The 21,587-nt window shown below is 34.2% G+C and overlaps 1 protein-coding gene across 11 annotated transcripts in view; it reads right to left on the bottom strand.

Annotated features, from left to right (window-relative positions):
* AKAP9 (A-kinase anchoring protein 9) overlaps window positions 1–21,587 on the bottom strand; it is a 161,840-nt gene that overhangs the window by 29,445 nt on the left and 110,808 nt on the right. For 6 of the 11 annotated variants that reach the window (XM_047696033.1, XM_047696042.1, XM_047696043.1 and 3 more), the window contains 14 exons: window positions 20,445–20,607; window positions 19,209–19,421; window positions 18,219–18,257; window positions 16,594–16,826; window positions 15,560–15,679; window positions 12,144–12,320; window positions 11,398–11,502; window positions 6,446–6,598; window positions 5,909–6,088; window positions 3,807–4,880; window positions 2,324–2,461; window positions 1,353–1,841; window positions 874–937; window positions 423–544 (listed from right to left, as the gene is read on the bottom strand). In XM_047696033.1, the coding sequence (XP_047551989.1) occupies window positions 423–544; window positions 874–937; window positions 1,353–1,841; window positions 2,324–2,461; window positions 3,807–4,880; window positions 5,909–6,088; window positions 6,446–6,598; window positions 11,398–11,502; window positions 12,144–12,320; window positions 15,560–15,679; window positions 16,594–16,826; window positions 18,219–18,257; window positions 19,209–19,421; window positions 20,445–20,607 (3,270 nt within the window). The remainder of the gene's footprint in view (window positions 1–422; window positions 545–873; window positions 938–1,352; window positions 1,842–2,323; window positions 2,462–3,806; window positions 4,881–5,908; window positions 6,089–6,445; window positions 6,599–11,397; window positions 11,503–12,143; window positions 12,321–15,559; window positions 15,680–16,593; window positions 16,827–18,218; window positions 18,258–19,208; window positions 19,422–20,444; window positions 20,608–21,587) is intronic. The other 5 variants (XM_047696034.1, XM_047696039.1, XM_047696037.1 and 2 more) reach the window with 2 other exon arrangements.

Below are 21,587 nucleotides of genomic sequence, written 5' to 3'. Positions count from 1 at the left end.
GCTCAGTGGGTTAAGCCGCTGCCTTCGGCTCAGGTCATGATCCCAGGTCCTGGGTTCGAGCCCCACGTCGGGCTTTCTGCTCAGCAGGAAGCCTGCTTCCTCCTCTCTCTTTCTGCCTGCCTCTCTGCCTACTTGTAATTTCTCTCTGTCAAATAAATAAATAAAATCTTTAAAAAAAAAATAATAATTTTGGCACTCAAAAATACCAGGGATAAAAACTATTTTTAAAAATCTTTAGATAAATAATTATTAAATACATTGTACTTTATTATCTGCAAAATACAGGAATTACACTAAACAGATCCTAAAGATTCGTTCTTGCTTGCAATTCTCTCTTCAGAGAATATACGTTCTAAAAAACTGCTATGTTCAATACAGAAACCACACAGACTAAGTTTCACTAAAAGACTGTCTTTCAGTACCTTTATTTTCTTCGGAAATGAATCTGTTGAACCTTCACCTTCATCTCCTCGGTCTTCTGATGCTATGTCAAATCCCTGACTTTGTGTAAGATAAATTCCCTGACCCCAGTCTGATCCAGAATCTAAAATAAAGAAAATGACCACTGACTATTAAAAAGAAACAAATACTTTTTAAGTAAGTACTAAAGAATGTCAGAAATGTATATAACTTGGGCGCCTGGGTGGCTCAGTGGGTTAAAGCCTCTGCCTTTGGCTCAGGTCATGATCCCAGGGTCCTGGGATCGAGCCCCACATTGGGCTCTCTGCTCAGCAGGGAGCCTGCTTCCCCCTCTCCCTCTGCCTGATTCTCTGCCTACTTGTGATCTTTCTTTCTCTGTCCAATAAATAAATAAAATCTTTAAAAACAAAAAACAGAAAGCAAAACAAACAAAAAGAAATGTATATAACTTACCACTGGAACATATTTCTCTAGTTTGGTAAGCATCAGAATGTGTTAATTCAGGAACTGAGGATCCCTAATTAGAGAACACAGAAGAATACATAATGTCTTTTGCTTTAATAAAAATAAAAATAGGACCCAATGAATAGTTGTGATCTTTTATAGTGCTGTCAAAACACAAATAAGAGACTCAATTAAATCATACATTTTACAATAAATGGAACTATCCATGGTTTAAAAGTCTTCAGTTTTTTTCCAAATGGATTTACCACAAGAAGTCATTCATGAGTTAAGGAATGATATGGTGCTCCAAATTTGCAGAAGAACTTTGTGGAAAGTTATTATGTGACTACACAATGGAAAGATTAAAAACTGCAATTTTATCTAAGGAAGAGATTACCCAAATTTCTTTTTCTGTTAAAAACAAAGAATTGGAGGGCGGGGGGGAAGCACACAACGTTGAAAAAACACATATTATGAAAACCAAATACCTCTTTAGATCTCAGACACTGTATCACTGCCTTCAAGGTACCACATTCCTCTGTCAGCAACTGAACAGCAACATAATGCTCTCTCTTTAAGGTTTCAGTTTCAGAAATATGTCTGGATTCCATATCCAAAATTTCAGCAGCATGTAGTTCTTGCATCTGCTCAATTTTTTCAGTAAACTGATTGATTATTTCAGTGACTTCTTCTGATGAACACTCACTCTGTAAATCAATTTGGATTCCTACATTTCTAACAAGAACTTGTGGAGTCTGACTGCTGCTATTAACCTTGAGGGTCCCCTCCATCTCGGATGCCAAACTTTTATCCACGTTAGTAAGAAGTGGTTCTAATATGCAGACTTTTCTGTTTTCCTGTACCACAGTCTTATCTTCTTTTTCTAAGAAGGAGGATAATTTCTCTTTTGCTTCTGTGAGTTGATTCCTAACTTGGCTTAAATCTTTCTGAAGAGATGCCATATTTGTCTCTTTTACCTAAAACATAATGAATAAAACAGTAGAACTTCAATTAAAAATATTAAATGTAGAATCTTGGGTAGAGAGGAGAGACTATTCATGCATATTAATATGCTCATTTTCCTCAGAATAATACGATAAATATTTCAGAAACACTCATAGATTCTATATAAATTTGTATATATGTATAGTCCCAGTTACCATAGAAGTGAAATTATTTTATCAGCCTCTTTTGGTATTTGTGGGATAAAGAGCTCTCTTTAGTATCTTTCTCCTCATTCATTAACAGACTAGAGACTAAAAGCATCTTTCTATAAAAGATTCAAAGAAAACCAAGCAAGAACATGCTAGTAAAGAAATTTATAGTAACTTTTCATCAAAGCCACAAAAGATTTTTTTTTCCAGCTTTTTGGTTTGTTTTTTACAGAAGAGAATATACTTCAAAATGAAATTAAGATATGTATAAATAAGTTAAATAGGACGTATGTTACTTATTTTACCAAAAGTTCTTCCTGAAGCTTTTCTGCTTTCTCTTTGTAATTGGCAAGTTCTTCTTTGATAGCTGATGATTCAGCTCTAAGAGCCTCAAGTTGACAAAATCCACTTTCTTCACTGGTATCAATAGGCTCAGCAGTTGCCTGAATTGCAGTGGAAAACATTTAAAAACACATTATTTTCAAAAGATAGAGCCAAGTTCAAAAGCACTTATACATTCTAATGAAGCTTTTTCCAGAATGACTGCTTATCAGATAAAAGGATGTAGAAATGATTCATGTTCTTTCAAAATAGGAAAACTTTTTTAGGAACTATCATTTTATGTTCTTGAGACAGTAAAGAAAAAATTATTTTCTAGGAGTCAAAGATACATCATGTTAGTATATATATTCCTAAATATTTATATATTATTAGTGAAAGTATTGTTACCATTCAGAACACTTTAAAAAAAAATTTTTATTTATTTATTTGACAGAGAGAGATCACAAGTAGGCAGAGAGGCAGGCAGAGAGAGAGGGGGGGAAGCAGGCTCCCTGCTGAGCAGAGAGACCAATGTGGGACTCGATCCCAGGACCCTGAGATCATGACCTGAGCCGAAGACAGAGGCTTAACCCACTGAGCCACCCAGGTGCCCCAGAACACTTTCATACTTATATCACTTTCCTCAAAAAATACCAAGTCTTACTAAGATATTTCTTACAAGTTTTATATACATAGAAAGTCATGTTAATATTTTAATATGACTATAAGAATTTATACTTCCAGGGAGCTAGGACAAAAAAGTCTATTAAATGGAAAAAATTATCATACTTTGTCAAACAAATTATATGTTTATAGAATCTTGCTGTTAGTTAAATTGCCTAGTATTCAGATAAGACCACACATTTACTACTCAAAATTATAAATATATAAAGTGTGAATTTGAAATTAAAGTCCTTCTACTATCTCTGCCCTATGCTAAGAAATAAAGGCCATTTCAGATCTTTACATAAGTAGACTTAAAAGGTAAGATAAAAATTATTTCTAAGAAAGGAAAGAACCTATTATCAGGTATAAAATCTCAAAAGCTAATGACTTATCACTGATATGTTACTTCAGTAGAATACTAATATATTTTGATGTTTCAATTACTTAAAAGGAACGATCAAATAATGTGCATGTTAGATGGAACAGGAAAAAAAAACCCACACAAGTTCCAAAAGACATTTGCTAATCTTAACATCTCTAACTTTCTTTTGACTGCTCTACTTAATAGGAGTATGCTAGTGAAATAACATGATTTCGAGATCACAATATAGTCTGTATCCATTATTTTAGTGATAATAATATGACTGTACAGAAAAGTAGTATTTTTATAAAAACCCTCTATATATGAATTGCTAGATGTAAAGAACACCATATTTAATTTAAATTAGTAATCAGTTTAAGAACAAAGAAAAAGAGAATTCCTTATGGCATTTAAGTGAAAAAAATAAAAAACAACCTAACCTTGAAAACTTCAAAATCTCCTTCAGGGCTTCTTTTCCTTTCTTTACCTCCCTGGTTTATCTCCTCCTCCAATAACTTCTTTAGTTCTAGTAGCTTCTTTTCTTTCTCCAAAGCATTTTTCTTCACAATTTCTACCTGTTTTTTTTCTAAAATCAAACTAGTCTGCATTTCAACCACCTGGTTTTCTAATTCTGATATTCTCAAGGTTAACGCTAATACATCTGGGTCCATCTCATTGTCTCTTACTGGATTTAAATTCTGTACTTTTGTTCTTTCAAGTTCTGGTGAAACTGCTTGTTCATCTTGACAGAGTTTTGCATATTCCTTAACTGCTTCAAGTTGGACTTGACTCACAAGAGCAGCAGCAACTTTTTCTTCAAGTATATTCTGTAGGTTTACAATCTTCTGTTTAAGCATTTCTGTTTCAGATTGGCCTTGTTCTTGCATGTCCTTTATAAGTTTGTAACACTGGGTGAGTTCCAAGTCCTTTGCACTCACAGTGCCCTCAAGCTGTAGCACCTTTGTTTCCAAACTGCTTATGGAACTTCTGCTGTTTTCTTCAAAAGACGTGACGTAAGTCTGATTTTCTAGGGGTTTAAAGGCATTCTCAGTAAGGTGAACTTCCAGTTCAGGTTTGGTTTTGCTCGGGTCATCTATGTCCATATTAACGCTTTTCTCTAGCACACTTTGGACTTTTTCCATATTTTCACGTTCTCGCTTTAAGCTGCATAATTCTTGTGTTAGCTCGTTCATTTTTAAATTGGTTTCTTCAAGTACATTTTTCGTAAAAGCCATTTCTTCGTTAGTGGTTTCTACTTGCTTTTCCAAAGCCAGTTTTTCAGCTATTACCATATCCAACTGATGTTTTAAACTATCTGCTTCCTCTGGGAAAGGGTTGGCATCCATTGATGTCTTCTGTTCAATATTTGCCAATTCCTGTTGAAGTTTTTCAATCACATCATTGAGCTGTTCAATTTCTTCTTCCCTACTTTTCTTCACACGTTCTTGATCACTCATCAAACATTCTATCTGGGTTTCAAGATCCCTTATCAGTTCATTTTTTTCTTCAATAACCTGTTAATGAAAACAAATAACAGACATAATAAATATGTATTTGCATTTTGGGAATTTTACTTTTTATTTTAAGGGCAGGATCTCAAAGAGTTAATCTCACACAAATAATACACTTCTCAGACATGTTAGATTAATTTTTTTTTTTTTTAAGATTTTATTTATTTATTTGACAGAGAGAGATCAGAAGTAGATGGAGAGGCAGGCAGAGAGAGAGAGAGAGAGGGAAGCAGGATCTCTGCCGAGCAGAGAACCCGATGCGGGACTCGATCCCAGGACCCTGAGATCATGACCTGAGCCGAAGGCAGCGGCTTAACCCACTGAGCCACCCAGGCGCCCAGTTAGATTAATTTTGATATAAACCAAGAGTCCCCATCATATCAAACAAGGACCTTACTTCTAACTTTGTTCAGAAAGTTGTTAAATATAAAGTGATTTAAACATTAGTAGCTGATTTCCTATAAATAGTCATTATCAATACATTCTAATTGAAAAGAATGAAGTAGTAAAATAAAAATGGTTAACAGATGGTGTTATCTTATTTAATTCATATCAAATAGAATTTTATAGATTTTGTTAGAATGATATGATGAAATCTGAGTCATTTGATGGAAAACATCAAAAATCCTTGACAGTATTAGGAGGGAATAAAAAATACACATAGCTTGTAAAGCCAATGTGTCTTTTTTTCTTTTTTAAGATTTTATTTATTTATTTGAGAGGGAGAGACAGAGAGAGGGAAAGAGTGAGCACACGTGAGCACGACATGCACAAGCACGCAAGAAGAGGGTGAGGAAGGAGGAGCAGGGCTCAATCCTAGGACAGTGGGATCATGACCTGAGCCGAAGGCATGCATTTAGCCAACTGAGCCAACCGGGTGCCCAAAGCCAATGTACCTTAATAAAATAAAATTAATGGGTAAAAGAGGATTAAGTTTTATTCAGTTCTTATACTCAAAGAGAAGCTGAAAAACAGCATTTGCCCTTCAAAATTCTAGCTTAATTTCATGTAATAATTTAAAACTAGTGTACCTTATTATCTGTTGTAATTTTAAGTTGATGCTGAAGTTTTGTAATTTGCTCATTTAATTGGTCAATTTCTATTTCTTTTTCCTGCATTATTTGAACAAATTTTCCAAACAACCCATGTTGGTCCTGAGTAGAGATAGCATCAGATTCCTTTATGGCAAATCCCAATTTCTCCATTTCATCCTAGGGACCAAAAACCCCAATCAGTTGGATAGATCATTACATGTAATTTTCTGAATACTCTTCCAATTAAGTGTTACAAAAGATAAAGAGCCCAAAATGTACAAATAAAATGAGCAATCATATAGTAATTTTAAGTCAATAATTCTTAAAATATTTTGATAAAAGTTCTAAAATTTTTTTCATTCGTGATGAATTCAAATATTATGCTGGGTTGAAAATAAGTTCCATGCAAACCCATTTGCAGCGAATGTTCCTCTGTTAAGAATTATTTAGCAGCTAGACTCAGCAAGTGCTTGAGACTAAGACAAGACAAAAATTATGAATTATTTATGAACAAAGTTTTTCTTAATTAATTACCTTAAATAATTTGTTTTCTTGTTCAAGTTCTTGAAGGCGGGTGGTAGATTCCTTTTTCTGTATTTCTAATTGCATATGGAGTTGCTGAACTTCTTCATTCTTATTTTCCAGTTCCTCTCTAAACTGCTCTAATTGTTCTTCTAAGTTTGTAATCTTTGATACCAAAATATCAAAAGGGAAGAGAAAAAAAAATACCCGTTTATACAAATGTTTGTGAAAAGAGAATGAAAAGTGCTGAATTAGGTGTATAAAACATATATACTTAAGACATATGAACCATGAGAATAAAGGGGTTTCTCTTAAGCCAGTATATAACTATGTGGTTTCTAGGTATTTTCAAACTGATCACCCTTAAATCACTCCACTTAAAGCAAAGAGAAGAACTTCAGATGAAGGAAGGATTCAAGGGGCCATTTCTTACCTAAAATATTTTCTGACAAAGCAGAAGAAGTCATGGAAGGAAGGGAAAGAGTCCACATTTTAAATCTTATTTCATGTTAAATTTAGTTGCTATCAAAAGGTTCAAGAAAGCTGCAAAATTAAGTCAGTTGTTTTAGCTACCAAATGAGACTAGCTCAAATTAGTCAGTACTAAAACTTAACCTAATGAAAGGTTTGGCTGCATGTGCTTTGCTTAAGTAGACGAAAGGAGAGGTAGACACTAAGACTGTGAGATCCTTATGTCTGAAATACAGAAACTTAAATAGCAAGTTATTAATACCATTTTAGGATAAAATTAGAGAACTCCTATACATTAGGACAATAGAAATTTAGCTCTTTTCTGAGCACAGATTCCTGTTAATGTTAAAGCAATTACTCTGAAATGGTTATATAGAGACTGAAACTAATGAGTTTTAAGAGCTGTTACCATTATATTTTAAAAGTTGGGTCTGATTAAGGAATAGTCGTTTAGCTCAATGCTTTGTAGCTACTTTAGCTACTTAATAAATATTTAATGAATGATCAAAATTGCTGCATTAACAGCAACCTAGAATGTAGAAGCAACATTATTCAGTAGTAGCTGGCTCAGAGGGTAGCCTATAAATCATTTATTTCCTTAGAACTTGAAAGGAACCATATACTGCTTACACCCAGACATGTAAATAGAATCGTATCTTAGCACTAACAAGGCAAAGCCCCTTAACAGAAATAGTATTAATGCTAATAATAGTAGCCATCATTTATAGACAATTTGTTGTTAGGTATTCCATAAGGCGCTTTATAGGTATCATTTTTTAAACTCTGTAACAACCTTATGAGATCTTTACTTGGATTATTCCCATTTTGGAAATGAGGAGGGAGTCACTGAGAACAAAGTACCTTGTCTTGAGGTCACAAGGCTAATATGTGGTGAGGAGTTTACCTTTGGAGCCTTACATTCTCTCTCTTTTTTTTTAGATTTTATTTGAGAGAGTGTGAGCAAGCAAATGGGACGGAAGGGCACAGGGAGAGGGAGAGGAAGAATCTCCAGCATTCCGCTGAGTGAGGAACCCCACAACATGGGACTCCATCCTGTGACCCTGAGAGCGTGACCTGAGCCAAATCAAGAGCCAGATGCTTAATGACTGAGCCACCCAGGTGCTCCTAGAGCCTCACATTCTTTTTTTTTTTTTAATTTTTTTATTTTTTCAGCATAACAGTATTCATTATTTTTGCACCACACCCAGTGCTCCATGCAATCCGTGCCCTCTACAATACCCACCACCTGGTGCCCCCAACCTCCCACCTCCCACCCCTTCAAAATTCTCAGATCGTTTTTCAGAGTCCATAGTCTCTCATGGTTCACCTCCCCTTCCAATTTCCCTCAACTCCCTTCTCCCTAGAGCCTCACATTCTTAACTATCATTTATCCTGCTTATAATAACTAATGTCTGGAACTCATTTTCTGTGCACTGGTATTAAACTTGGTGACACACCTTAAACACATTTAATAGTTGCTCATATATAATTATCAGGTTGGCTTGCTGAAAACGGTGGTGATTTTATCTTCTTCAAAGTTATCTAATGTAGTAGTATTTATACCTATCCTTATCTTTCACAGCTACTTTTGATGAAAGGTATTACTTTAATATACATGTAGACATTTAAGTTCAAAAATGATGCTCCACCTCAAATGCTATTTGATTTTTGGTGTACCTCTTAATCCCCTTTGCCTACTTCACCCTCCACCCAAAACCAACCTCCTCTCTGGCAACCATCAGTTTGTTCTGTGTATTTAAGAGTCTGTTTTTTCCACTTATTTGTTTTGTTTTACTTTCTTGACACAAGAGTTTATCTAAAGTCTTGCTATTCAAAACGTGGTCCCTAGAGCAGCACAACTGGCATCACCTGGGAACATGTGAGATGCACAAACTCCAAAGCCCCATGCCAGACCTACTGAATCTGAATCTTCTTTTTAATAAGATCCCCAGGGGATTCATGTGCACACTAAAGTCTGAGAAACATTGGCCTAAAGTACTAACATTTCTGTTCTAAGAAGCTGAATTTGCGTCATCACAAGAGAGACCTCAATTCCCAAAGACAACAACTGTAGGATTCTTTCCTCCTGTTCAGCCAGACTCTAGTTTCAGTCCCAGGCTGTCCTATTACTGAGCCTGTAACAACCAAAACCACAAGAATATTACTAGGGTTTTAAAACAGAACGGTGGCTGTTTGTTTTAATCCCACTTACTTTAGCTACTAAATGTTACCTATACTTTTTGGATTATATTAATTTGCAACTATTTGTGTTTTCTTTTAAAACCTTTTTTTATTGCTTTCAAATGTGTATATGCCTTCTTAGTTAGACATTAGATCTTTGAAATCTGCTAGTTTTACAACTGGATAGTGGTAATCAACACGTACTACGGTCTTAATAAATGTTGAGTGATAGTCTTTAATACTTCTTACCAATAAGGCAAAATATTCCCCAATTCTTTAGCAGTACAGCATCACAGGACTCCAGAATCAGAGAAATCTAGGAGGAATGCTTGCTCAACCACCTACTGTGTGACTATGAACAAGTTGTTAAACCTCTCTTAAGACTCAGTTTACTCATCTGTAAAATGGAGGTAACCCTAGAGCCTATCCTCAGGGAGACTGTAAAGATTAATGACATCAGGCTTTTAAAATACCACTTTATAGCACAGACCTCCACAAAGTTAACTATGATCACTTATTACTGCCATCTATGAGCTAGATTTCATTAGCTCTATAGAGTTAAGACCTACTGAAGGCATCTTTTTCTTAAAGAAATTCTTCCTTCTATTTTCCCCACATTATTTCCTTTTTCTTATCATCCTATCTTTAAAGTTTCTTCTCTTTCTATTCATTTTGCATTTCTAAACATACGATAAAAAAAGTTGTGCACAGATTAAGGCTATGAGAATAGTAGAAAAAAATAAAATGACACATACAGACATCTTCTGTTGATATTCCATCAGATATCTGAAAACATTTGCCTAACGCAGGAGAGAATGCTTAAGAAGTTATTTTCATTAAAAGATTTATCTTTTAATTCTATGTTCCTCCTCTCTTTTAGTCTTTAGTCACAGATGAGTGGGTTCTGACAGAGTACTTGTCACTGTTATTAAAAACTAGGTAGACTAGGATGAACTATCATTTTAACCCTTTACTCACTCAATACACCTGGCTCTATCCTATCTATAAAATACTGCGAGTTGGTTGACAGAAGCTGGCTGACTGGCCTCCTTGTAGTTCTGAACAGCTATGATTCTGAGTAAAAGGTAGACTGCTATCAAATACTGACCTCAAAATATGAAGTGTCAGTAATGTTATATTAAATTCAGAAGATAATTAAAATATAAAGTTAGTAAAGTTAATCAACTATCCATAATCAACTATCATTGTTTCAGGGTTCAGTTTTGAAAGTCTGTCTTTTTAGAGAGCAGACAATTTCTCTATTACTGTAAGGCACTTTAAATGTTCTTTTCAAAACACATAAAAGTGGTTATAGATAAACAAGTGTTGCCTGCCTGTTGCGAAAACCAAAAAAGCAAAATAATCAAGAACCTTTTAGATAAACATTAGTCAGTATAATATGATAGTGAGAAAATAAACCTTCTCATGGAAATGATCATTTCTATTCATCACTTAGAGGGCTTTTTTCTGAGACGGATTTTAGTTGATGTCTAAATCATTCTTATATTTTACAAAGGACTTATTAACATTCACTTACTCTTTAAGTTCAATAGATATTTGTTAAAATATATTAAATATCCTGAGAAAATTATATGGAAAAAATCTGACTTAAAACACCTTAAGTATTTTAATTGATATGCTATAGCTAGGTAATGCAAAGTACAATATGTTTTAGAAAAGCTAATAGTAGACCAAGATTTAAATAAGTTTAATTTAAATTGAAATTAGAAATTATTACTGTATTAAAAGTGATTTTCTTTTTGTTTGAGAAGGGAGGCAGTAGAAAAACACAGGAAAACTTTATATAATTACTGTATTGTTAAATTTTTGTTTTAAGAACATGTTTAGTATATTGTAAAATAGCACAATAATAACCTCCCAGGGCAATGTAACTTAAAAAACAAAACAAAACAAAACAAAAAACCCTGAAAACAAAAAACCAAACCCTACAGCAAACTAGCAATACTTCAAGGCCCATGGTAAGTCAGAAAAAGTTTTGTCCTAACACAACTCTCTCTACACTCTCCTCTTCACTCAGTTCATATTTACCTCCTTTTTGTCTTTAAAACTTCTTCCTGTGTCAAGGCCTTTACATTTGTCCCCTCTACCTGTAACACTCTTCCTCATACCAACGTATTTGTTCAAATCTTTATTGTCTTCAAGGTCAACTTAAGCAATGAGCTAAGAAATCATCTAAACTTTGGTTTTAGATTATAAACTCCATTCTATACAAATGATATTCCCGAATAACTTATTTAAAATTATTGAAAAATATTTCAAACCACATTTTGTCATTAAAGGTAAACCACTTACCTCTTTTTCCTTTCGGTCTATGGCATCTCGCTCAGCCTGCAACTGTACTTCTAGGGACAATTCTGCTTTAGCTTCTATAGCTCCACACAGTTTTTGGTCCTCTACCTTTAAATATATAAGAATTTTTTCAAAACTTCAGACATTAAATCATGATTCATTTTAATTAGAGAAGTAGCACTTTCATTTCTCCAATTAGCAGTTGATAATCTACATGAGTGAATAATCAAAGTTTTAGATACGCAGGTTTGAATGCATTTTTATATAAACAGGAATGTTTGACATTTTTAAAATTCATTCCTCAGGTAAAACGGAGGCTATCCACTGAACTGCTCCCTTCCTAACCTTCCTTATCCTGCTCTTCTTTCATTCTTGCTTTCTGCAGTATAATGGGAATAGACTTCATTCCTTAGTCTGGGATAAAGCATCAGCCTCAACTGGTGTCCACAGCTTTTTCACTTGGCTATTATTTTACAATTACAACCTTACTGACTGTTAAAAGGATCATTAATTCTTCTGGTTTAGCTAATCTTCCTTTCTCAGGACTAAGGTATGCAAGTAACATCTGGAGATAGGAATAAACAGATACAGTTATGATGTCACTAAAGACATAAAGTTATATTTATATTTTGTAATAATATCAATAAAAAGTCAGCAGTAATTTTTATTTAAAGGAACTGATGTTCATGTAACTAAGAGTAAGTGGCATTAAAATACTTGATAAACTTAACCTAAAGAAAATGGCACACCTTTTGAAAAGTGTCTGCACTAATGAGTAAGGCTTGCTCCAATTCCCTTACTCTGAATTCCAATTTCTCGATTTCTTCGTTCCGTTCTTGGATATCCCTCTGAAGCTGCTCTTTAGACAGCAAAAGCTCACTGCACTTGTCTGTTTTTTCTTTCAAATGATTTGTTAACTGTTCAACCTGGAAATATAATAAGCAAAAACTGTTAATTTAAAAAAATTTCAACAAGCTGGGGCGCCTGGGTGGCTCAGTGGGTTAAGCCGCTGCCTTCGGCTCAGGTCATGATCCCAGGTCCTGGGTTCAAGCCCCGCATCGGGCTTTCTGCTCAGCAGGGAGCCTGCTTCCTCCTCTCTCTCTGCCTGCCTCTCTGCCTACTTGTGATTTCTCTCTGTCGAATAAATAAATAAAATCTTAAAAAAAAAAAAATTCAACAAGCTAATAACGCATTTCAAAAAGTATTTTCAGACATTATGCTAATTTTATTTTTGATAAGGATAGCAATGATCATCTCCAACTATGGTGACATTTTCTGAGTTGACAAAACAAAACAGTACTAACAAAACAGAAATAATACTGTTCTCATCAACCCTTTACAAAAAGTTCTTTCTCTTAAGACAAAGATTTTCTCCAGCTAGGAGGAGAAAAAATTTACATTTTTAAATAAAGTATAAATAAAGTATAAGCTCTAATGGTTCAACCACACTAAAACCTAATAAAAATGACAAGTTTACAGAGTACTGACTTACATTCTTATGTGAGATAAGATAACCTTAAAAAATCTTTCATGGATTCTATTTTTCTTTCCACAAATGGTTATAATTGATACATATAATAAAACAATAGTTCTAAACACCACAGGATGGGAGAGCTTTAATACGGTCACTTAGAAAGCTTTCTCAGCCTATACGTTCCAGCACTGCAGAACAGAGATGACAATTTGGAGTGATGAGAGGGACCTGTGCACCCTGAGAGTTTCCCTAAGTAATCCTGATATTCGTGGTCTATTCAAGAGAATGGCTCCGTGACGGTAGAATTCAGGAAGCATTAATAAAATAGCTTAAGAAATTCATTCTCATCAGGTGAGGAGAGAAAACTTACTAGAAAAATAAGTGTGATGGTAGGAAAAAAAGGAATTCTAGCTTAGTTCAATGAGATATTTTAAGGAAATGATCTAAAATGATATTTATTGTGCAAAACATTAAAACAAATGCAAACTTACCTATAATTACATATTCAAGAATGACAATAACAAAGCCACTCAGGAGAAACTCTGATAGTCATGGGTGGACTAAGATTTGAAAGTACAGTCAAGGAAGGAAGACAACAAAGCAGCAAAACAGTACAATATACTGTTACAGTTAGCTTATTTTGATCTTGAGAAAATCAGAATCAGGGGAATCAGATTTGACAAGGTAAGGACAGAACAAATAGATCACACTGTTCCAGGAGAAAATCAAATATACACATCCTTGTTAGTTTCTTAAAGTTTCGTGAATGAGGCAGGTCACAGTTTTCAAATGTAAGAAACCAAATAATAGGAAGTGATAGGAAGTTCTAGAGCTTTAATATTCCTTTGAGTTTCAACAAACACAGCTATTTTTCAAAAGCTGAAATTATGTTAGGAATAAGAACAGGAACTACAAACTCTGTGGGGATTGATAATTTTTCTCTTGTTATAGAAAATTATAGATAAAATAAAATATAGATAAGGCTATTCTATACCAGATTACTTCAATGAGAATGTAGGTAACGTTTTACTATAATGAATTTATACACATTTTATGCACTTTGGAATTCTTTGAAGAGAAATGAAATCTAGTAAATTGTATAGAAATTAAATACTATAAGATTTTTTTTTTAAGATTTTATTTATTTGACAGAGAGATCACAAGCAGGCAGAGCAGCAGGCAGATAGAGAAGGGGAAGCAGGCTCCCTGCTGAGTGGAAAGCTCGATGTAGGGCTTGATTCCAGGACCCTGAGATCATGACCTGAGCCGAAGGCAGAAGCTTAACCCACTGAGCCAGGTGCCCCAATACTACAAGATTTTTGAAAAAAAATTAACTGTTACTATTTCTGAAAACAATGTTATAACTTCACTATGTAGTAGGCCAATACTCCTATGAGGTGGGTTCTATTACAATTTCTATTTTAGAAGTGAGTAAACAATATTAGAAAGTTTTAAAAAGTGACTTAGCCATTGTCATACACCTGGTAAATGGCAGAGCCATGATTCAAACTAGGATGGCTTAATTCGTAAGCACGATCTCTTTATAACCATAAAAAGCCAACGCTAGGAATTTATACAATAAGTCTTCTCTCATTCATGTAGCATTCATTCAGTAAATTTGGAGTTCTATGTTTCTATATGAGGAAACAGACAATTGGCATGAAAAAGTAGAGGCAGGGAGAGTGGTAGTGAGGCTACCAAAATTACCCAGCCAAACAGTATCAGTTAAGATTTAAGAAGATAAAAAGAACAGGAAGATCTAAGATGTAGTGCAACCCGACCGCCAATGGACTGGAAGCAGGGGTTGGGAAAAAGAGTGGAATCAAGGACGAATGCTGCATCTTAGCAATGAGGAAGGTGAAGATGGTATAACACTTACTGAAATGAAGAAGGAACATGTTTTATTCTTGTCCTTCTCTGCTGGGGGTTAGTCATTCAGAATCAAGAGCCCCCTTTTGAACATGTTAATTTTGAGACATCTAAATGGAGATATAGCGGGCAGCTGAATATTCAAGTCCAGAGTTCAAAAGCGTATCAGGGATAGAGATATAAATGCATAGTCCTCTACCTGTAACTACTTGGGAAGAGACTATTAATAAGAAAGAAGGGGGCCCAAAACTAAGTCTTGGGGTACTCCATCATTCATTTGGGTTGAAAACAAAGATTAGAGAGAGACCAATGAAGTAGGTATGCCACAGAAGTCAACTGTTTATGGAAGGGGCAGTAATGAAAGCCTCTGAATGGCTGTGTATGAAGAAGACAGAGAAATGATTAGTGGACATAGCCATGAGGTTGGTAACCTTCACAGGAATCATTTCCATGAAAAAGAGGATATAAAACCCCACTGAGACAGAGGGGTTGGAACTTCATTGCAGAGGACTGAGAAAAGAACACAAGATGGGGAAGTAAAGAGTGAATACGGACAATTCTTTTGACCAGGTTTGTTGGGAATGGGAATAGAAAAATAAGCAGAGAAGTTTATTTAATTGGGTAATACTGGAAGATAAATTTCAATGCAAACAATTTTTAGAGTTTCAAGATTCTTTCACACTGAAGACATTTTTAATTTTCTGATTTTGAAGATTTATATATAATAGAAAGAATTTCCTTTAAGTTCTTCACAATACACATCTTATTTTACACATAATATACAAATTATTGTAAGGCAGACAACATCAGTAAAGTTCTTACCTCTCTAGTTTGATGTTCATTGATAGGCTGGAAACGAGGTATAACCTTAAGTTGTTGTTCTAGTTTCTGTATTTCCTGTTGGAATACATCTCTCTCATGTTCCCTATCAATGGCTTGCTCCTGAAGTTTAAATAACAGTAACATATGAAACAACATATATTGAAGCTATTATTTCTGCTACTTCCCTTTAGTTACACACATAGCTTTATTTGAAGACAAACAACTGATGACCAGAGACTAGCCCAAACCAAAAAGTTTAAAAAGATACCATCTTTTCTATGGTACGTAGCCTATTTGGACTCTTTGAGAAAACTTTATGTATTTAAATATTATTTGAAGCACATTTTAAAAAATTGAATGTTAAATATAGACTAATATAAAAATATTGTTCCAAAAATGAGTTTATTTTTCTTGAACAAAAGAGTAATTCCATTGTTATTCAGTCATTTAAAAAAAATAAAAAAGCAGAGCAGATTATTTAGTAAATAAAGTTCTTTTATCCTAACCTAGATTTCATATCTAAAGTTATAAAATGTGTCAGAATCTGATTCCCTGGTCTATAAAGAGACTATCAGGCCTTAAATGAAATCTCAAAGAAGAAAATCCATGTGAAATTAGAGACTTAATATCATTTTGGAAGACAAAAATGACAGCATAACAACTTCCAATCCCGTTTCCCAAAGCACACTGTTACTATGTATATCTTTTGTGCGTCAAACAGTATTGGCCAGTTAGCTTTACTCAGGATCCTCAACCTGTGTTTGCATGGGTTAAAGGAAAGACTAGGACAAGCTTCTTAACTGTGAATTTGGAAAAGGCTAACTGGTAGGGTTTATTCATAATCTGCTTGCACTCCTTTTAACTGTGATAGGTGAACTATTTGGAATAGTACTTTTCAGTTAATTGGTAGAAAACACATACATATGAAAATGCTAGAGTTCAAGAGTCTCTTCATAATTTAAAAGTCATAACTTAGAGTTATAGCAAGTAAGCATTACACTGAGAAAATCAATATTCAAGTTGAGAATACTTACATCTAAAAATTTTCTCATTTTTTCTAATTGCTTTTCCAGTGCTTGGTTTTGCTGTCGTAAATCCGTAAGCTCAGCATTTTTTTCTTGTTCCAGCTCTATAAACCTACTGACTTGTTCCTCAACATCTATTTCTAGAGCTTTCACTTGTTTTTGAAGGTCATCACGTACTTTCTCAGCTTGGCACTGTACTTCTAGTTTTTCCTTCATTAGTTTTTCTGTCTCCTGTAGTAATTCTGTTTATAAATATAAAAATATTCTAAGTTAAATCATAATTAATAATAATGAAATCACTGATAACTATGCTCAGATTTTACCTTATGAAACAAGAGGTCTTTTATTTCAAACTCATGGAAAAAAGGAAAATGTTCCTGTGAAAATATCATATTATCACATTCCTATATAAGTAAGCAAGCTAATACCAAAACTTATACTGTATTAACAAAAAGAATGATCCTATCACTAAAAACAATACTTGTGAAAATGCCATAGCAAATGACTGAAAAAAATAAGTAAATCCACTTGCACTATAAGGAAAAGAACAAAGTCTAATTAAATTTAAGCACAGAAATAACTCACCTCAGGCAAAAATCAAGCCAATAAAGTCACTTTGATATGCATACACAATACACATGAAGATCAAATACTGTACATTTTTAACCAAGGCAAGTAAGAGTTATAGAAAAAAAAAATACAACTACAATCAGAATTTCCTGTTAGTCTTTTTCCTTATTAGATCCATATTCCTGAGTTAGTCTTGCATGCTCATACATAAATGTATCAAGGAAAAAACTGACAAGAATGAGAGGCGGTATGGTGTATTGCTTAAGAGCAGAGACTGTGGATTCAAATCCTAGCTCTGCCACTTATCTCCTATGTGAAACGTAGTATGATGTCCTCCAATTTCCTTATACATAAATTGGGGGTAGTAATAGTACTGATCTCTAACAGTTATTATGGATCAAATGAGTTAATATACATAAAGAATAGTGCCTAGAGTATGGTAAGCACTATATAAGTGTTAGCTATTATTATTAATATTAATAATACAATTATTAAGTATAAATAACAAAGTAAAACAATTCTCTAATGAAAAAATAAAGGAACATAACCCGAGAGTCTTTACACTACTCAGTCTGCCAACAATGTACTCAGGACTAGGAATCTATAGAAAATAGCTTTTCTTTTAAAACAATACTGATGTAGACGTTAATATAAAAGTAAGTGAACCAGAAAGTCTCTTTACTTTACTAAATCTCATTGATCCTATTGTTACCATCATCTTATATTTCCTGATTTAGAAAGAGCACTTTAAAGTTATAGGCTCCAAGAGTTTAATGTATTTGATTCTGTGAAAAATTGAAATGGTCTTAAGCTCTGTGGAAAAACAGATATAAGATGATGATCATTATGAATCTCAGTTGTTAATTTCAAATGTAAATATGTATTTTATTGCAAGTAAAGTTTTTTGTTAAAGAGAAAAGCTGTAAGTATGAAACACAGCAGTAAAATCAGAGGTACGTTAGTTGGAAAAGTAGAGGTATGTGATTGAAAATCCAAGGGTCACCCAATTTTTGGAGTTGTAAGTTTACCACCCAAAGACTGGCCATGCCACTGTATAAACACACCTGCTTCAGGTGCTGCATCGACTGCAGCATCTACTAGTCCTATAAGAATAGAAAGAAAACACACACATACAGAACAAAGATATAATTTACATGTCTATTTCCTAAAATAGGATAATACGTATACACAAAAGAATCAGAAGTAAAAGTTAAAACCACTAGTAACACTTGATGTCTCAGTATTTCTTAAATATTTTACATGTATGATCTATATACTTTGCATATTAAAAAATTCCAACTCTAAACCTGTGTTAAACAAATTTAAGCACCAGAAACAACTGCACGAAATTACAAAAATGTCTGCTGTACATATTTCTAAATTGGTAAAATTCAACTAGTGAAACTACACATTTATAATTCTAACTGCATGTGTACTATGAAAATGAGAGGATATGATAAAAAGGATTTTAAGTTCCACTGTCATAATGGCTGACATTCTTTTCTGCCAAACAAAGATATCACATCTGATTTCTCATTTAAGAAAAGATTAAAGGTTATTTATAAGTTGTACATTTTGAACTCCTACACAGGTTAAACCCGATGTCTGCCTCCTTCTAATAGTCACTGACCTTTTTCAATCTATTCTCCTGCAGGCCAAAATCCACCCCTACCTGCTTGCCCGAAGTGCTGGCATCAGTACTCTTAGTTATTTATTCCAAGTACACATTTTTCCTGCCTTTCTGCTATTAAAAGTACTTAATCTTACATGGTTTGAGAAATATCCTTCTTCATTATATGTAGCTTTCTTCAAAGGTAGAAATTCAAGGATAAAGGATTATCTTTTCCAGTTAAAATCAGCCACAGGAAAAATAAAACAAAACAAAACACCCCTGACTCTACATGGTTAGCTTATAAAACATTTACCGAAGAGGTAGATTTTCTTTTAATTTTTCAATCCTCATATAAAATACAGGAATAAAGACAATGAAAGGGGAAAAGAGCCACCTTGAACTTTTAAGGAGTGTTTCATATACAAAGTCTAAAAATACATACGCTGTTCAACAGGGCCTGCTTCTGCTTTCATAGCTTCTTTCTGTCTCGACAGTAATTCTCTTTCTTCTTGGATCTGCTGTTGCTCTGCTTCCAATTCTTGTAATCTATTACCTGCACATAACAATTCCTGCTCAAGACGATCTATTATATCAGTTTTTTCCTGAATTTGCCTTTCAAAAAGAGTTTTTTCATCTGCATAGCCATCAATGACACCTATAAGATAAAATTAACAGGGAATGGGATTATAACTTATTTCAAATCTTACCATTTGGTGTTATATAAGTAACAGGTATACTGTTAGCAAAACTTTATTCCAACATACTAAATGTTCTGAATGAATCTGCTGCTGATAGCAGTAGCAATTACGATACGTTCAATGAAACCTTTTTGTTGTTAACCTTTGTGCCTAAATATGAAGTTCCTTTGAACTTTTGTTTTATTTTGCTATGCTAATGCATTATATCATGTAGGTGTTAACTCATTTTATTACACAGATATAAAGAGACAGTTTCCTGGAAAGCAATATAAATCAGGTGCTTGTGAATCAAACCTCATTTTAAATATATTAGAGAAAGTTGATATTTTAAGCGATTCTAGCAGGCCAACACCCACAACAGTATGGCAGAATATAAACAGCATGAAGCTTTAGAGGCATAAAGCCTGGCATCACCATTTAATGGTGGCTTTGAACAATTTATTAACATTTCTTAGCTTTGGTCTTTTCATCCCTAAATTACTTCGTTAAATTTGCTTTAGGATTGTGGGATTATGGTAACAAATGACCATTATAAATTTTTATATTTTCCAAAAATTTCAATGCTTTCTGTAATTCTATTAAATTCTTTCTTTCTTTCTTTCTTTTTTTAAAGATTTATTTATTTGACAGAGAGAGAGAGAACACACTAGGCAGAGGGAGAGGGAGAAGCAGAGTCCTCACTGAGCAGAGAGCCCATAAGGGGCTGCATCCCAGGACCTTGGGATCATGACCAGAGCTGAAGGAGGCACTTAACCAACTGAGCCACACAGGCGCCCCTCTATTAAATACTTCCTAATAATTAAAAGCATATATGGTTCTTAAAATTGCCTGGAGAAACTCCGAAGACAAAATACAACTACATTTCAGTGGTCACTCTTAAATTAGAGTAGACTGGTAATGTCCAGATCTGTTTTGCATCAAAAAACTCTTTTTAAACTTGAAAGTTTTCCTTCCTCGGTTGCCAATGGCAAGTTGCTTACCCTCAGCCTTACTGAGCTCCACAGCCAGCTGTTCTCTGGCCCTGGACTCCTCATGAAGGCGCTCTCGCAGTTCTTCTTGGCACTTAAGAGACTCAGTCACTTCTTGTTTCTGTCGAAATGACTCCCGCATCAACTCTGTCTGTGTAACTTTGGCATGTTCAAGCTAAACAAGGAGGGAAAGCATACATGAAGGAAGACAACTAAGTGCTGGGAAGGCCAATGTCATTCCCCACTAAAGGTTTTAAAAAAAAAAAAAAAAAAGGATAAAAATAAAGACATACTGTTGAACTGCTGAACTATAGCCATGTAGTATTTCTAGTACATACTAACATTAGTAGGAGGAAAAAGTCAGTACACAAGTAGTTTAGCTACATACAACTTTACAAAAGAGATGCATTTTAATTTGGTGTAAAAAATGTTTCTTTTGGAAATAAACCACTTCATAACAGTAGATCTGTATTTCATCACATAAAGAGAAACATAAAGTTAATGACACACAGGCTCTTTTTGTATTTTCTGAAGAATTTTCTCTAATCGTACTGTATGAAAAACTTAGAATCTTTTATACTGAACATTTGTTGATTGTGGACTCTTGCTATATACTATGGGGAACTAATATATGCTTAATATAATGAGATCAATTAAGAAAATCATAGTGGCACAACAAAATGAAATTATTATAACCCATGTTTTAACTAAAAAGCTTTATATTTCTGTCCATCTATGAAACATCTACAGGGCTCTATATGAATATTCAATTTATTTTCAAAACATTAGAATACAGAGGCATTATCCCTAATTACTCATAAATACAGCCTCCTTAATACCTGCTGTTATTGGCATGGCTAAGTTCTTATACAATTTTAAAAGATGACAGTCAAGTACAGGCCAAAGCTCTCAAGAAAGAGTGATCACTGTTACCAGCTCCATGAAAGTATAGAAAAGCACTGTTTCTGCCTTAGCTTTCTGAACTTCTGACTGCCAGCACTGGCTTATCTGTTTTTATTTTTATTTTAAAAGAGAGAACACACAAGCAAGCATGGGGGGAAGGGGCAGGGGGAAAGGGAGAGAGAGAGAATCTTAAGCAGGCTCTATACCCAGCGCAAAGGCCCATGTGGGGTCTCCAAGATCATGGTCTCAGCT

This window comes from Lutra lutra, chromosome 11, assembly GCF_902655055.1.
Source record: "Lutra lutra chromosome 11, mLutLut1.2, whole genome shotgun sequence".
In the NCBI taxonomy this organism is placed as follows: Eukaryota; Metazoa; Chordata; class Mammalia; order Carnivora; family Mustelidae; genus Lutra; species Lutra lutra.
The sequence above is the reverse complement of the archived record's forward strand: the minus strand, read 5'-3'. Positions and strand labels throughout refer to the sequence as shown.